Source organism: Alnus glutinosa, chromosome 10 (assembly GCF_958979055.1).
Source record: "Alnus glutinosa chromosome 10, dhAlnGlut1.1, whole genome shotgun sequence".
Taxonomy (NCBI): domain Eukaryota; kingdom Viridiplantae; phylum Streptophyta; class Magnoliopsida; order Fagales; family Betulaceae; genus Alnus; species Alnus glutinosa.
In genome coordinates this window covers 4,992,969-5,011,022 of record NC_084895.1, presented here as the reverse complement: position 1 = coordinate 5,011,022, position 18,054 = coordinate 4,992,969, and the positions used below count along the sequence as shown (strand labels likewise).

At 37.4% G+C, this 18,054-nt stretch overlaps 2 protein-coding genes across 5 annotated transcripts; one reads left to right on the top strand and one right to left on the bottom strand.

Annotated features, from left to right (window-relative positions):
* The first annotated feature begins 1,165 nt into the window (after positions 1 to 1,165).
* On the top strand, positions 1,166 to 11,175 carry LOC133879949 (uncharacterized). 4 transcript variants are annotated; one of them, XM_062318780.1, is made up of 6 exons: positions 1,166 to 5,071; positions 5,255 to 6,014; positions 6,176 to 6,282; positions 6,379 to 6,448; positions 8,223 to 8,295; positions 10,416 to 11,175. In XM_062318780.1, the coding sequence occupies exon 1, from the start codon at positions 1,895 to 1,897 to the stop codon at positions 4,706 to 4,708; it is 2,814 nt and encodes a 937-aa protein (XP_062174764.1). In that variant the 5' UTR covers positions 1,166 to 1,894; the 3' UTR covers positions 4,709 to 5,071; positions 5,255 to 6,014; positions 6,176 to 6,282; positions 6,379 to 6,448; positions 8,223 to 8,295; positions 10,416 to 11,175. The 4 variants fall into 4 exon arrangements, with proteins under 4 accessions (XP_062174764.1, XP_062174761.1, XP_062174763.1 ...); XM_062318777.1 differs by having other exon boundaries at positions 5,214 to 6,014; XM_062318779.1 differs by having other exon boundaries at positions 5,214 to 6,014; positions 6,379 to 6,452; positions 8,230 to 8,295.
* Positions 11,176 to 16,209: 5,034 nt separating this feature from the next.
* LOC133878931 (NAC domain-containing protein 41-like) lies at positions 16,210 to 16,935 on the bottom strand. Its single transcript, XM_062317494.1, has one exon. It carries the CDS (start codon positions 16,933 to 16,935, stop codon positions 16,210 to 16,212), a length of 726 nt encoding a protein of 241 aa, XP_062173478.1.
* Between the last annotated feature and the right edge of the window lie 1,119 nt (positions 16,936 to 18,054).

The following is an 18,054-nucleotide window of genomic DNA, read 5'->3' as shown; positions in this document are numbered from 1 at the left end:
CATTTTAGCCTCCCAAATTACCACTCATTTTTCAACTAGCCCCACAAACTGCCAACATTCCAACTCAGGTCCCCAAACTACCAAAACCTTTAAAAAATGCCCCATTTGGCGAAGTATCCCCATATTACTCCTGTCACATGTCATGTTTCAATTAAAAAATAATAATAAAAAAAAATAAAAATTAAAAGACCACCCCATTTTCCTTATTTTTTTAAAAAGAAAAATGAAAAAAAAATATTATTTTTTAATTGAAAAATGACACGTGGCAGGAGTAATATGAGGATATTTTGTCAAATGATGCATTTTTCAAAGGTTTTGGTAGTTTGGGAGGCCGAAGTCAGAATATTGACAGTTTGTGGGCCTAATTACAAAACGAGTGGTAATTTGGAAGACTAAAATATAATTTTCCTAAACGTCCCCTGGTCGGCCCTTTCCTACATGGAGAGGGCTGTCTGGCAAACCCTAAAAATCTTTTTGCTAAAAACCAGACATTTCCCCATTTCCCCCCAAAGCTGAAATTTCCCCCCATCGAGCAAGACCAAAAATTTATGTCCACCAAGTCCGGCGATCGATTTCTCCCGTTCCGGCCGTTCTCCCCCCTTTTCCGGCTCCAACCCACATTCTTTGGCCGTCTACACCGCCGACTAACATTCTCCTATTTCCACCGACCCATTTCCCCCATTTCCAGCACCGGTGGCGATCTCTGGCTGTCTTCCATCTCCGACCGAGCTTCCACGGCCTTTCGCCGACCGAGCTCTCCATTTCCACCGCCGAACGAGCTCCCCCAGTTCCGGCGACCATTTCCCTTATTTTCGACCTAGATCTCCCTCATTTCCGACACCGGTAGTAATCTCCCCCATTTCTGGTTTTTTGAGTTGTTTTTGGATCTGCCTTTTTTACAATAAAAAGTGTCTTTTTGTTTTTGTGTTTTATTTTTGGATTTGCCTTTTTTACACGAATTTTCTACATTCTAGGGTTATAACTGTTAATCGAAAATATACCTCTAGATTAATAACATTTCTGAAAATTCTCTCTTTCCCAGGTTTAGTTTGAAACCAAACAACCAACGAGAACATTTAGGTAATCTATGATTCTATGAATAGTGTGCTCTAATTGACATGCCACATATAATATCAAAACATATATTTTATTTCATTATTTTGTTTTGTTTTTCATTGTTTTGGCATAATTTTATACTTTCTGGTAAACAACTTATTATTTAGTGGTTCATTACCATCCTTTGCAACTGTATTATTGTTCATGGTTAGGTTGCAAGTTAAAATGTATTGTTGGAAAGAAAAGGTTTTCGATTGTTGATGTGTGTGAATCAACGAAAAAGCATCAATATTAATCAAATGAACTAATACGCTTTATGGAGACAGTTTAGATTTTTGTTTGTTTTGCTTTTTTTTCCTTTATTTATTCATTTAGTCCATGTATTACTTATTATGTCTTGTGTCTCTTCATGTGCGAGTATGACTTTAAATTTACTTCTTTGTGGTCATTATTGGAGACTATGTGAACCAGGTTTTACAAAATCGCCTCATAGTGCATGTTTGCATATGAAATCAATATTAAGCTTTGAAAAGGTTGAAACTAAGGGTTAATGGCTAAAATCAATATTTACATGTCATTTTAAGTGATATTTTTGCTCGAATTTGGTACTGCTGTGTTGAAATCTAAAAGCAGTTTGTAATTTTGAGGAAATTTGAGACGGCGGGAGATTTGAGATGGCAGACTTGGCAGTGTGGCATGCTGTAGAAAAATCACAGAACATTTCTTGTCATTTTAAATCTACGGCTAAGATTAAAACTTCCCTCACCCCAAACGACGTAGCTTTATAACAGGAAATATAACAGAGCTGTCTTCCTCTTCCTCTTCCTCTTCCCCAACGATGAACTTGTCGTCGGAATGGAAGTCCCTCTTCCCAATCTCCACAGTCTTCGCCCCTCCGCTCCTCCTCTCAGGCCCTTCAGCCAAACCCATCCTCGGCCCTCTCCTCTTCAACCCTGTCCCCCGAACACTGACTCTCATATTCTCCTCCCCTTCCCTCTTCCTCCGCTCTCTCCCCCCTCCTCCCCACCTCTCTCTGCCAAGATTCCTCCTCACCTCCTCCTCTCTTACCCACTCCACCTCCTCCTCCGTCGCTTCCCTCCTCGGCCCCCTCCAAAACGACGCCGCTTCCCATCTCCTCCACAACCACCTCTCCTTCCTACAACTTCCCTGTTCCAACTCCCTCCTCGTCTTCTTCCCAACCGGTGCCAACTCCGAGCAAGTCGGGTTCTTGGGGCTGTCCGTGAACGGTTCGGGGTCGGGTTTCGACGTTCGGCTCGATAAAAACGACGATGTTTTCTGGGAAAGGACCGGGTTCGAGTATCGGATTCTCAGGATCTCGGCGAACCCGGTGGTTGGTTCGGGTGCGATTTCGGCAGGTAATTCGGGTTCCTTTGTTAGCGTTGGGTATGTGATGGCTTCTACGTTGTATTCTGTGCATTGGTTTGTTGTGAAGGTTAAAGGGCTTGGTTTGAGTTTGGAGAGGCCGGGTTTGGTTTGTTTAGGGAGTAAGGTGTTTAAGAGTTGCTCTGTTGCGTGGGCTTGTTGGAGTCCACATTTGCTGGAGGAGAGTGTGGTTCTGTTGGATAGTGGCGAATTGTTCTTGTTTGATTTGGAGTCTTGTTCGAAAGCTGGTGCTTCGAATGCACGTTTTAGAGGGACTAGGTTGCGGGTTCCCTGGGACGATGATTCGGGTACCTCAGGGTCTCATAAATGGTTGTGTTGTGAGTTCAGTTGGCATCCTAGGATTTTGGTGGTTGTGCGGTCCAATGCGGTTTTTTTGGTCGATTTGAGGTTTGATGAATGTGTTGTGAGTTGTTTGGCCAAGGTTGAGATGTTGAGATTGTATGCAAATGTTAAAAACGAACGGTTCCTTACGTTTACGATGGTTGATTCTAATCGTTTTTGTTTTGTGTTGGCTTCGGATAGTCTGTTGCTTCTTTGTGATGTGCGGAAGCCGATGGTGCCGGTTTTGCAATGGGGTCATGGTCTTCATAAACCTTGCTACATTGATGTGTTTAGATTGACAGAATTGAGATCAAACTCGAGGGATGATACATATAGGTGGGCTTCAGAATCGGGTTTTTGCATTATATTGGGATCTTTTTGGAATTGTGAGTTTAATCTCTTTTGCTATGGACCTACGTCGCCAGTCCCCAGAGATTGCATTGCTTCTGAAGTTTTGGAAGCTTTGAAAACTGTTTATGCATGGGAGCTCCCTTCAGAGCTCTTATTGTCAGGCCGTGATTGTCGATGTGGAAGCTGTCTTGTAAGAGAGGAGATTTTGAAGGATGATCTTCCTGAATGGATTGATTGGCAGCAGAAGAAAGAAATAGTTTTGGGTTTTGGCATCCTAAACAAGGGTTTATCTCCGCTGCTTTGTGGGTCAGATGAATTTGGTGGTTTTACACTGATAAGGCTTATGTCTTCAGGGAAGCTTGAATTACAAAGATATCATGCCTCGTGGGATTCTGTAAGCAAGTCGAAAGAATTTCATAGAGAATTGTTGCATTTTGAAGATAATTTCCTCTGTATTCAGGATGAAGAGGAATACAGATTTCCCAGAAGATTCAAATACCTGAAACTCGATAACCTCTTGGCATATTTAAATGGTAACCTTAGTAAAGTCCTGAGTTCAAAAATGAAAAAGCCTTTTAAGGGTACTCGAGAGAATAACTCTTTTAGTACAGAATCTCATGAAATCTTGTGCGAGAAGTTGAAGGCTTGTGGGTTCGGTCGATTGAGATCATCTCCTGCTGTTGCTGTTGTTTTTAATTGCATCAGCTCGCCAGCAAGCATCCATGAGGTTGCTTTGAGGAGATTGTGGGCAGGCCTGCCAATGGAACTATTGCAACTTGCCTATTCCAACTACTCAGAGTTCCTTGAAGTACTTGTGGACCAGAAAAAGGTAGCTTTGGAATTTCTAGTTGTTCCAGACCTACCTCAGTTGCCACCTTTCTTCTTAAGAAAGCCTTCATGCCGTAGCAATAAGTGGTCACAGAAAGTTCAGCGAGATGATGCTCTTGTAGGTCCAGTTCTTCCTCTTCCTGTTCTACTTACACTTCATGAATATCGTAACGGCTATTCTGATATGGAAGAAGCAGGTGGATTTTCATTGGAGAAGGAACTTAACCTGCGATATGATGAAGTCAAGCAGGTGGCCAGTGAAATGGCCGTGTCAGATTCTGGTTGTGAGCTTCATGATGGCCCTGATGTATCCCTTGCTGATGACAGAGAAGATATGTGGGGCGCCTCTCAAAAACCAAAACCTTTCTGTTTATACCATCCAGTTGCAGTCAAGTGCTCTACCATGGATCAAGGGAGGGGAAATGTCTTTGAAGACACGAAATTTGATATCATGATTTTTAAAGTGTCTGAGAAGAAGCATGTTCCTAATGGCAACGTTTCTGACCCGCACAAAAGGCGTAACGATCTGGGCACTGTCTTAGAGAGAGACTCGAAAACTGTTGGACCAGAACTATTTGATGATCTGTGCTCCAGCGAGTTGCAGTTTGATGCTTCTGTTAAGAACTTTGGGCCAAAAGAATTGAAAGCATACAATGGTTTGAAGAGGCAATGGTCCAAATGGCAAGATGGTTTTAATTTATATCAGGAATTTTGCAGTCCGTCTAGATTCCAAAAGCAATCTACATGATTCTTTGGTTATCTCCCCAAATTTTGACACATTTAAGGCCTGTTTGCAAGTTTTGTTCTCTCATGGTTCTCTTTGGTTTTATTTAGGAAGAATGAAGAAAGATTACATGTGACGTGAAAAAACTAGAGAAACTACTGTTGTACAAAATACATGAAGAAAGATTTTTATTTATCTGGAGTATTGTAAGATAATTTTAGTGAAAATCACTCAACAAAATCACTCTCTCAATTCCCTAAGCTTTACTCTGCAACTTGCGTGGCTTGTTCTCTATGCTAAAAAATGCGGCCTTTCTACAATTCCTTTCCTCAACTGGTAAACCAAACCCAGCAAGCCAATGCTTCCACTAATACGCCTCCTCAACAGGTAACTCTCTCTCTCTCTTTCAATCTCTCTACTTACACGCACAGATACACAGTGCTAAATCTGCTTTAAACAAAGACTTTTATCTAATTTGAATCTGCTTTTTCTTTTTCTTTTTTCGTTTTTAATTTCTTCACCCATCAAGTTATGCCATCTAATCCTTCCCTTGTAAATTCTGTAATTTAGTGCTAAATCCTATGCAATTTCAACCCCAGTTTGGCATGAGCAATGCTCAAACACAAGTTCTCTTCAGTAATTCCAATGCCCACTTGAGCCCGAGTGTGTGGCCTTCCATAACTCAACCTTGTTTCATTAATGGACCTACCCATCTTCTTCCTTTCCAAAATACTCGTCTGGGTATGGGTATAACCCATTTGGGTTCTCAACCGGGTCAGTCCCTTTTGGCACTTGGTCCCAGAACAGTGTATGCAATAGGAACACGGTTGCAGGGTTTCTAGGTCATGGACAATTCTCCAATTTGGCGCAGAGTGCTAATCAAGTCAATGTGTCTCAGCCTCCTTTTGTGCATAATTTTCCAAATTTTCCTCAGCAACTCCATCAGAATATGGTTTTGCCGAATGAACAGTACAGTTTTCCAAACATGTTTCAAAATATGAACCAACTTGTGCCCTTGCAAATGCCAACTTCTTCTCAAGTTGGTCCTTACAGCATCCCTCCCTATCTATTGGGTGGTCTGAATCAACCACCTCAGGCCACGGTTCCTCAAAATCCCACCTTCATGGCAAATATGCAGTTTGGTCTTGTTCATTGCAATCAGGTTGGGCAGCAAGGTAACCAGAATCGGCAAAACTTGGCTCCACCTACAACGGATGCAAATGCATTAAAACCATCACCTATTGCGGCTCCTCAATTACGAGGGAACTCATCTGTGCCTCTCAATCAGCAGTCTAAGGACTTGCAAACTTCTGTTTTTACAAGGTCACAGGTAGTTTTATGTTGCACTCTTGAAATGAATTGTTGGGCAGATTTTCTCTTTTGGAAAGAATAATTATGTATGATATCTTTTACGAAAATAATTGATGTGTACATAATATTGAATGAGCTCTGGTACTTATAAACTAACACATGTTTTATCAATTATTTTAGGGCAATCCTTTTAAGAATGGTGGGATTAATGCTGCAAGCTCCAACTGGAAAAATTCACCAAGCAAAAACTTCACAAGGAATCCAAAAAGAGGGGCACCACAAGGGGGGTATGTTTCTTTTTTCGGATTACTTTTGTTTCCATCATTTTACTTTCAAAACTTTGGACTTGTTACTTACAGTTTAAAATCATATGTTGATCTCAGAAGTCTCAGTTTCATCATATGAAAAATGAAAAGAGAAAGTTTGGGTTTCCTAATGAACAGAAGGGGAAAGGTTTGTGGTTTTACACCTTGCTGCTATGTTATGTTTAAATTTCATCCACACCCCTGCCCCTGCCCCCTCGAAGAAGAAGGTTCAAGTTTTTTTTTTTTTCCTTAAGAGGTACAAGTTTTTTTGGATAAGTTCTTAAGACCTACAAGTTATAACTTGAATAACATAAGTTGACATTATTAAGAATCAGATTAGCCTCTGTTAGAAAACTGTCCAAAGCATGTTAGAGCTGTTTTGACACCAAGCTGTTATTTGGAGGTGAGAGCAGTCCAAGAGTAGGAATTATATATATATATATTGGCTGTATGCTTTCATTTCTTCAGGGTTGGTGGTGATACAATGTTATGGCTAGAATCATAATTTGAGTTTAGGTCTTTATGTAGGGTTTCAAGACGGGGGGGGGGGGGGGGGGGGAATTCTCCGTCTATTTTTAAAGTTTTAAGTGGAAGAATTGTTAGCTTGTTGGAATAAGATTTTCTTTAGGGACAGAAGTACTGTGGTGTGGAAGGCATTTCTACTGTGCATCATGTGGTGTTTATGGTGAGAGAGGAAATCAGTGTACATTTTAGGATCTTAAAATTTCTGTGATGGGTTGATGCTATGACATAGGACAGCTTTGTATTATTGAGTTTATGGCTGTTTATGTAATAGTAGGTGGTGGGTTATGGTTTTAGAGAAAACTGGATGCTGGAATTTTCCTGGCAGCAATAAATTAGAGTTTTTACGATAGGTTTGGGTGGGTTCGTTGCACTCAAAAGGTTGAGAAAACCTAGGGTTTGAGGGTTTCAAATGGTGAGAGAAGGGGTATGGTGTGGGGTTGGAATAGGAGAACATATTTTGGAAATCCCCTACGGGGGATAATCCAAGGTGATTCAAATGTGCATTGCAAGTGTGCATATGCTATATGTGGTAAATCTAGTTAACAATCTTCTCAAATTATATCAATGAACTAACATTAAAAATTGGGGTTCCTACCATTTATTGTTGTTGAATTTGTTTAAACCCATCTGATTGAACTGGTTCAACATAGAAAATATGCTTTAAGCTCTTAATTTGCTAGGTGTTTTCTCTTGTATACTTTTTGTGTACTTGGGTTGTGCCCCTTGCACTTTTTATTGAACTTGTTTTTACTTACAAAAAAAAAATGATATTAGGTTAAAGGAGTTATTAGAAATATCATTGATGTTATTGGCTTTACTTTGGAGGCTATTGCATGTTTCTGCCCTCTGCTTACTGATCTGCAAAACACTAAATTAGAACTCTACATTTGTGGAATTAGATGCAGTGAAATGTATTTAGTATTATGAACGAGTCATTTGCAATGCAACCCCTAGCTTCCTACGTCATGGTACCAGTTCCTTATACTCGCACCTTATGACATTTGGCAGCTATGCTTGTAAAATAAATCTTATTCCGAAATTGATTTTTCCGAATTTCCATTAGTTTTTTAAAAAAAACTAGGACTTGATGATTGAAAATGAAAATATTGGGCCCTGAATTTTATCTGACATGCATTCGAGTCTAAATCACCAGTAGTACTATATATGGTTGTAAAATAGCTTGTTGGATCAATTTCTCGATATGCTTTTGGCTTCTTTTTTTTTTTTTTTTTTTGGACCATGCATTTTTACAACTTTGAGTTTCAAAGAAAGCCCATTAACTTGTTTCTGCTGAATTAATTTGGTATTACATGATAACCCTCTATATGCCCCTTTTTTTATATTACCTTTGACAACCTTCTCTCTCTCTCTCTCTCTACTATGTATTGCTGAACCAGGGTTTAGTAGCAATGAGAGGACAGGAAAATTTGGTCTCGCTAATTCTACCAACCAAGCCAGGGAGTGGAATAGGTAATTGTTGTTTGATCTCTATATAATATATTATGGCTTTCCAATTCAAGAGTAAACTCTTATTGCATACGAAGACGCTATAGAATTTTCAGATGTTTTGTGTGGATATTGTGGTCCTAAAAGGACTTTGAAGAGGTAATTGTTGCTTGATCTCTATATAATATATCATGGCTTATCAATTCAGGAGTAAACTCTTATTGCATACGAAGACGCTAGAATTTTCAGATGTTTTGTGTGGATGTTGTGGTCCTAAAAGGACTTTGAAATATAGGATGTTCTTTGTGTTTTAGTTCTGACACTCTAGTCTATAATTTATTTATTTCATGAACTCGCTTGTTTACTCATCAGTTGTGTATTTTGCACAGTGCCTCTTTAATAGTATCATTGTTATACGCTACTCCTTACTTTTCCTTTCATTTTATTTTTTGAGTGGGTTGGGGGTGGGGGCTAGGATATCTTTTAGTCCCTGCTTGGTCAATATCTAATTTTTGATTATTTCCCCTTGTCTTCCATAATTTTTTTACACAAAAAGATCTCTTCCTTTGAACTACAAGGAACAAGAAATCCAACATTAGCGTGAAGCACGTAGGAAAAATTACCCATCAAATGCCAACATAGAGAAGGTTTAATTTATTGTACTACCTTCTTGCCATGTTTTTTCGTCGGATATGGATGTTCTGATGATTGAATTTACCACTTGTAGAAGCAGACTGAGAAGCTAGCAAACTCTGAGGCCACTGACAGAGAGGCCAAACTTACCTTTTATCTTTCTTTTTTCATTTTTCTTTTGTACGTATGTTCATTGCATGAAATTTGAGCAATCCTTTAACTCAATCTTACCACTCTTTGGCCAACTAAAGCAGAGCTACTAACATGTAAAGAAATACAAACATTCAATGAAGGACATTGTATGGAAAAAGCCTCATGCCTCTCTAATCACTTGGTAAGTGGGAGAAAGGAAAGGAGAGATTGACGAGGATAACAAAGGTGTTTACCTTGTTTGGTTTGCTGGAAATGGAATGAGGGAAGGGGGGGAAAGGGTTGTTTCCTTCCAATTCCATCAAGTGAGATGGAAAGAAAGAGTTGTGATAGAGAGTTTATTTTTAATTCTATTTCAATCTTTATATGGCCCCACCACTTACTTTCTCTGCTATTCTTCAAAAATAAATAATAATAATAATAATAATAAATAAAACACATGAAGAAAGGGTAATTTCCATTCCTCCCTCTTTACTTCCTCCATCCCCTCGACCATAGGATTGTTTTCCTCTTTTTTATATGTTAAATATTATTAAAAAGGTGAAAAAGAGGATCAAAATCCCACCTCTTTTTTATATGTTAAATATTATTAAAAAGGTGAAGAAGAGGATCAAAATCCCACCAGGAAGTCTACTAGAGAAATACATCAAAAAAAAACCTATGGCCTAGAGTTTAACATATTAAAAGAAAATCATAAGAAGAAAATTAACAATAACTAGTTTGCCATCCTCTTGAAATGCAATATTAGGAGTAGGAATCTTAACGACTTGCCTAACAAACTGTTCTTTCCAACATGTCAACAACTCCACAATCTAGAAGGTAAGTCACATAATCAAAAACAACGGGAACAGAAGCGACAAAGTTTCTTATCCACCGCTGTTGTAGTGTGATGTTACTTAAATTTGTCAAGACCAATATTTCTATAACCATATAACCTTCTGTAATGGAACTTGTTTTTATGTTTTACATGATACAAATTGGTTTCCTTCGACACGTTCCAGTCATTCTTAAGTACATTCTTACCATGCAGTTTAATTAGGGAGTGCAACTTGTCCCTTATGTTGCCAAAGTTAATCTAGCAGTTACAGAGTGCAGGACATGAAATGTTTACTGTTTTTTTGTGTGTATGGAGACTGGTTTTATCCCAAAAAGGAGGAAAAATGAGGAAAAGGAAGAGAAAAATAAAGAAATGTCTAACACATCCATACTTGCCTTGACTTTTCATATTCTCATTTTATCATTGGTCTATATCGAAGTATAATTCCTGGGTGATATGTTTTCTCAAACTTTTCTTTAATTTTTTTTTTTTCATGATTAGCATTTAATGTCTTGTAATAATATAATAAAAATTTTGTATCCAGCCACTCAAGGAGATTCTAGCAAAGCAGACTGAATTGGGAGTTGAAGTTGCAGAGGTAACCATCATACTATCTCTCGGATTCAGAGAAGTAATGGCGTGGAAGGGAAGAGAACAGAAGCCAGAAGGCATTGACTAAGAAGGAGAGATTCCAAAACAAGTTTAATAAAAGAGGAAGACGTGACAAAAAAGACCGGTTTTCCAAGAAGCAGAGGTTAGCAGACAAGGATTCATCGAACGCGGCTTCTTTGAACAAAAGAATGCCAACACTACTGCAGAAACTTCTGAGTGCCGATATAAGCGGAGACAAAAGCCGCTTGTTGCAGGTTTTTAGGTTCATGGTGATGAACTCATTTTTCAAAGATATGACTGATAAACCTCTGAAGTTTCCTTTAGTAATGGTTAAAGAAAGTGGATGTGAGGATAATGTGGTTGAAGAGAAATCTCCTTCCGTGGGGAAAGATGTTGAAGGTAGCATCATGACCATGATTAAAAGATCTAATGACGATAATGGTGAAGAAGAAAATGATGACGACGGCGATGCCGATGATAATGATGAAAATGATGCGCAAGTAAAAGAAGCGTCTTATTTTGTTAGAAGAGAATGTAGTAGTATTGGTGAGGGAACTGAGAGACCCGATCGAGGAAGAAGAGGGTGAAATCATTGACTAGAGGTCTCCCACTTTGAGCATTGTACTGCTATGTATGAAGTTCAAGTTGTCTAACAGTTCAAATTTTTTTATAGAATTTGGAGCTGGAGCTAATCAGCCTCAATATATATTCATGGTTTCCAAACAAATATGCATGTATGCATTAATTAGAAAATTAGGATTTATTGTTAAACGAGCTATACTCATATATATATATATATATATAAACTTGTGTAATTTCATTTTTATTTTTTTAATTTCGTGATTAGAATATCTTAAGTAAAAAGATTATTATGAGTCTTGATATGGATATGAGAAATGTTTCTTCGTCTTCCATCCATTACTGTTTAAGCGGTTCCCCCTTCTTTTCTTTTTCTTTCCTTCATTTTTATAAATGAAAAAGAAAATAATTATAATAATAATAATGAGCCAGAAGCCTGTTTTGCTATTTTGCTATTTTGACATTTGAGAGAGGATAATCATGCCCACACTTTTTTTTTTTTTTTTTTTTTTTTTACGAAACCTCCTATTTAGGGCTGATCAAATACCCGCATTCCCGCCCCAACCCGCTCCTAAAATCTCGGGTTTTAGGTGATTTTTTGCGGGTGCGGGTCAAAAATTGATGGGAAATGCTAAAAATGCACCCTTTGTCCCCCCTTCATCCCCAATTTTCCTTAAAAAAATTGGTTTTAAGGAAAAAGTTGTCTCTGATGTCACATCAGAGACAACTTTTTCCTTAAAACCAATTTTTTTATTATAAAAGGGGGATGAAGGGGGGACAAAGGGTGCATGTGTAGCATGGCTCAAAATTGATATACCCGTGCTGGCGGGTTGGAGTTTTAAAAAACCCCGGGGACCCCCCCGCCCCGCATAGTTAAAAAAAAAAAAAAAAAAAATTCCTACTAACCCTAGCAGTGCCCCCCCCCCCCCCCCCCCTTTCCCATTTTTTCATTTCTTTTCTCCCAATCCCTAGCGCCGCACCCTTGCCCTCTTCTTCTTCTTCTTCTTCTTCTTCACGATTTCCGTCGTGCTGCGTCTGCTCCAATGGAATTATGGAAGTCGATAGGCCTCGCCTAGTCACCGGTTTTGTGGGAACGTCATGAACGGTGGGAACGTCAGGGTTGGCGAGGAGACCGGGAACGGTGGGAAGATCGTCAACGCTCGCTTCAAGAGGCCTCGCTGAGTCGCCGATCCTGAGGTCAGTGGCCTCTCATCCCTTTTTTGTGATTTGTTTGAGTCTGGTTGTTGTGATTTGCTTGTGATTTTCTTGTTTGAATCTGATATTGTTTGAATCCGGTATTATTTGAATTTGATTTTCTTGTTTGGTTCCTGAGAAAATCTAACTTTGGTTTGGTTTCTCATTTTTTTAGATCTAAGTATTAAACCTGCACCTCCCGCCCCGCATCACCCCCACCCTGCACCGCACGGTTCTCTCCATTTTGTGCCGTTTGCAGGTGCGATTTTCGCAACCCGCAGGGGTGCGGAGCGGTGCCAAAAAAGGGGCAGCCCCGCTCCCCCCGCCCCATGCTCAGCCCTACTCCTATTCTTGAGATGGAATATATTGCACACGTGCTCTTACCCTTAATTTAATTTAATTCTATTTTCAATATTATTTTCTCTTTTGTAAATATTTTTTTATGGGTTTTTCTCTTTTCTAAATATTAGTAACTGCTTGTCTTTTTCTTTTTCTTTTTATTTTTGAAAAAAATATAATATAAAGCCCTATGAATCAACAACTAATTTTAGAATAGCTTTTTCAATTTTCACTTTTGTGAAAATATTCCTATAATACCCTTATTCTCTTAAATAAATAATAAAAAAAACTATTAATATAAAAACTAAAGAAATTTAAAATTATGAAAAAGGAAAAAAAAAATTAATAAATTTTTTTTAGTAAGAGTGACATGTCATCATTTTATTGGTATTAATATTGACACTAACAGAATCCGTCAAGTATTTTGACAGAATTTTACTACAATGACTAAATTATTATTTTTTTGCCTACTTTGAAAACCTTTGAATTATTTTTTGTTCCGCAGTGAGAGATTTTTAATTTAGGTCAACCACATAGATTGATTTTGCATTTATTTATTTTCTTCTTTTTTTTTTTTTTTTAAAAAAAAAAAATTAGTTTAGTTTAGTTTTTAAGAGAATAAGGGTATTATAGGAATATTTCAACAAAAATGATCTTTTTGGCACACTTTGATAGTTTGATAGGTCACATTAGCACACTTAAAAATTCAGAAAGCTATTCTAAAATCAATTGTTAATTTAGAAGGCTTTTTTTTATATTTTTTTATTCTTTGTAGTTTTCTTTGAAGGCATTTTCTATCCTGGGCGCCAAACCTTTTATTGCATCTTTGTGATTAGAATTTCACTCTTATAAGAAAAAGGATATATACAACATTTCCCCGCTGTTAATATTGAGTCAACCAAAAGGATACAACATTTTCCACCCTTTTTATTTTATCTTTTCTTTTGAATGAATTAGGTTATGTGTGTTAAGACAGTTTTTAGCACAGTGCCTAGGTTTTTGTAAAGTTTTTTTTTTTTTTTTTTTTATTCCTGTAAAACAATAAATATCAGTAAGAAGCTTGTTGGGAGTGCCAGTCGAACCCACTCCAATGCTTAAGTTAGTCATTTTAATAGATTTCAAATCAAATCTGTATATCAAAAATTCATCTGAAGAATATCTGGTGATTTATACATATTCATAGATGAAATTTCAACCGTTCACTCTAAATAAGGTGGGAACCGACTCCCTAATCCTAGGATTTTATTTCCGCCTACCTAGGATCCGGACAACTGAAGTAGCCCGAGATTTTTCCCCATTGGAGGTGAAGGGTTCGTTGGGCTAAGACTTCAGATTTCTACTAGAATGGGAGTTGAATATTTTCATCCATTATATGACAGTTTTCTTCAATTAGACGGTCGAGATAGATGAGGATATGTGGGTTTATCGCGTCTATGATGCACATGTCTGCATGAGATCGGAAAATATTGTTAAACGTATAATAAAATTACGGTTAAACATTTAAAATCTTCTGTATTTCAAATGCATTTGATTTTTTTAAAAGACAATGTCCTCAAATTTGGTTTTTCTTAATAAAGAAAACGATAAAGCCTGCGGCCTATAAGTATTGAATGCTTTGGTTTTGAAAGACTAGAATGACATTAATTAGCATGATTCATGTTGTTGTCTTTAGAATATAGCAATGAGCGAATAATATATATATATATATATATATATATATATGGCAATGAGGAAAAAATGACACGTGTTTTTAAAATAAGTAAGAAACGAAAAACGTATTAAAAATCACAGAAAAAAAAAAAAAAAAAAACTGAACTGTATTTAATAAAGCATACATCATACATAATATACCTATCATATAACTTTATTTTTATTATTTTCATTTCGTGATTAATTAGAACTGTGAGTTTTGATGAAATGTCACTTCATATTATGCTGTACATCATCCACTCATCTTGGTATGCATGGTTTTTCTTTCTTCTCTTTTTTTCCTTTAATTTTTTTAAATGAAAAAAAAAAAGAGCTATTAGCTTTTACTAGACAAAGACGTAAATGGTTTTGTTGATATTTGAGAGAGGATCATCTCAAATTAACTCATTTAGAGTAATATAATCTCACTAAATTCTGATTAATTTATATATAAATTTTAAAAATAAAATAAATAAATAAATAAACTACGGTATTTAAATTTATTAGTACGATTTTCAAGGGGTCGAGCGTTGTTGACTGAATCAGTGTTGATACGGCAATATAGAGCTAATTGGATTAAATTAGAATCCCAACTAACAACGAGGAGATAAACAACTATCTCAAGTCAAACTTATTACCTTTTTTTAAGGGATAAATACTCCATTGGTACCTGAGTTTTACGTGTTTTTAAATTTAGTACCTCAGTTTTGTTTAGTATCATAGGTGGTACCTGAATTAAGGGTAAAAACCCATTTGGTACCTCTGTTAGATTTTCCGTCCAAATTTTAACGCCTCGCCACGTGTCAACCGCTGAGGTTGACACGTGGCACTACATAAAAAAAATTTAAAAATTTAAAATTAAAATATTTAGAAAATGATTAAAAATAATAAAATTTTAAAAAAAAAAATTAAAAAAAGAAAAAAGAAGAGGGGTGGCTGAGCCACCCCCTTGGCCGGTCTGGGGTGGCCGAACCACCCCCTATGGGGTGGTTCGGCCACCCCACAGTTGAAAAAAAAAAAAAAAAAAAAAATTTGTTTTGAAGGGTTTTGGCCCTAGGGGTTGGCCGAACCACCCCCTAGGGCCACGGGGGTGGCCGAACCACCCCCTAGGGCCACGGGGGTGGTTCGGCCACCCCCAAGGGCAAACCCTCAATTTTTTTTTGATGGGTTTTGGCCCTAGGGGGTGGCCGAACCACCCCCTAGGGCCAAAACCCTTCAATTTTTTTTTTTTTTTTTTTTTTTTTTTTTTTTTTTTTTTTTTCAACTGTGGGGTGGTTGGGCAAAATGGGGTGGCCGGCCACCCCCATGGTGGCCAAGGAGCCACCCCTCTTCTTTTTTCTTTTTTTAATTTTCTTTTTTAAAATTTTATTATTTTTAATCATTTTCTAAAGATTTTAATTTTTAATTTTTAATTTTTTTTTTATGTAGTGCCACGTGTCAACCTCAGCGGTTGACACGTGGCGAGGCGTTAAAATTTGGACGGAAAATCTAACAGAGGTACCAAATGGGTTTTTACCCTTAATTCAGGTACCACCTATGATATTAAACAAAACTGAGGTACTAAATTTAAAAACACGTAAAACTCAGGTACCAATGGGGTATTTATCCCTTTTTTTAATTCCTTCTCGATTAAGAAAGAAAGAAAAGGTTGTTTGTTGGGATTCTAATCAATCCAATTAAAAATTGAACCTTTGGATCGGTGCTTTAGGGTTAATTAATCCAATTAAAACGTGTGGATATATGCAAAAATCCCATCAATCATGAACTCGAACAAAAAAATAAATCAAGACAAGAAATTATAATATTATTTTGATGATATCTCAAACAAAGTTGAGAAAGTTAACCAATACGCTACAAAAAAATTGCAAAAAATAAAAAAAAAAAAATTACAATTTTACCTAATCACTGTATTGATCATGACCTAATTATAGTCTCCAGGCAAATAATGCATCACAGTCAGCATCCCAAAAATCCTCCAATGGAGAAAGAATCGGCAGATCTCCAACCTCTGGCGGCTGCATGCTCATGATGGTTTCCAAATCAAAATTAAAATCAGAGTGATCACTGGACGGTAGACAGCCCATGTTGGTTTCCATATCAGTCTCCGCTGGGATCAATATAGCCTGAGGCGATAGACATTCAACAATATCGCAGCAAACTCTCTTTCTCTGATGAGATCCCTCCTCGTAGCGTCTTTTGACCCCACTTGATGATTCTGATCCTTTCTTTTGAAGGGTATAGAGAACACAGTTGGTACCCTGTTGCTCCCCAACGAGGGAGAACTCGTGCATGATCCAGTTTGAGTTCTTCGTTGTCGAGCCCTCTTTTACATTGAAATTGAAGAGTTTCCTGGCCCCGATAATATCACCCCGATTATCATAAATCTTGACAGTACAATTTTCATGCCAAACTCCACAACCGGTTGTTCGTGCCACACGATTTTTGCTTAGCTTCTTCAACTCAGTGAAAAAGTAAGCCTTCTCGTCCTTATCGCCGCAAATTTCCCAGGGAGGCTTTTCACCGTATAGATCACAATCGGGGATGCCATCCCAGGAAAGTTGTTCGCCCTTGACCTTATTTACCAAGTAGTGGCTTATGAGCTCCTCGTCGGTGGGCTTGAACCGAAACCCTAACGGCAGCATCGCACCCATGGATTTCTCTCGGTATGTAAGTGGGAAATCCAGGGCTTACCGGAGACATATTTGTAAGCATGCACCGACCGACGTACCTAAATGGATAATTAATCAATTAAAAAATAAAAACAAAAATAAAAGCATGCGAGCCTACGACCTACCGTTTAAGTAAGGCGGTGCCGTTGAAGACTGGCTTGTACCGAGCTATGGCGAAAGAAAAGAGAAGAATGAGAAGACCGGTGATAATTGAAGTTGGCTTATAGATAATATCCAAATGAGCTATAGTTGATGGCTTTAGGACCTTGGGGAAATAAACCGAATGGGGATAGCCAGGAATGGAGAATTAAGATCCACTCAAATTCTTTGCCCGAATTTGATAAAATTTGGGCAGGTAGTTGTGAGTGAGCATTTATGAGATCCACCTGACCAAATAAAAGTTGGGCTGCCCAACTGCTTATCCGGTCAGGTGAATCTCATAAATGCTTACTTACAACAACCTGCCCGAATTGTATCAAATTCGGGCAAAGAATTTGAGGGGATCCTGATCCAGGAATGGATGCTAGTTAATGCATTGAAATTGAAGAAAAAGGAGAATGAAGTAACCGCAGTTTCTTTTGGGAACAAACACAGGGCTCGAGAATGACAGGCACAGAGAGAGCATTACGAAAACATAAAAACTTTTCATCGAGCTCATAAAAAAATAACCATTTTTCATTTTCATTGGGATGAACAAAGGAAGTATCCGTTGCATGCGGATGTTTTGCTCATATTTACTGCCCTCTCTAATTCTTACCGTCCAAATCCAACTAATTTACTGCATCGTTAAACAAAATTGCAAAAGTGATCAGTTTTGGTTAATTTAGAAATTGAATTTTTAGAATTATAATTGAATTTTAATTTACTGCACAGATTTTGAGGTTTGACTTTGTAAGATAAAATTTAAAAAAATTTTAAAAAGTTGAATAAAATATAATTTGTTTTTGAAAAAAGTAGAGAAGAATAAATAACAATTTAAAAATGAGAAAAAAATCTATTCTCAAACAATTTATTGCGTCGTTTGAAAAAAAATAAATAGCAATTTAAAAATGAGAAAAAATCTATTGTGTCGTTTGTTTATACAATTTCGATTTTTTTTTT

Bases quoted from the DNA above. Each gene is read 5' to 3' on its own strand.
- LOC133879949 (XM_062318780.1), top strand. From the start codon at position 1,895: ATGAACTTGTCGTCGGAATGGAAGTCCCTCTTCCCAATCTCCACAGTC.
- LOC133878931 (XM_062317494.1), bottom strand. From the start codon at position 16,935: ATGGGTGCGATGCTGCCGTTAGGGTTTCGGTTCAAGCCCACCGACGAG.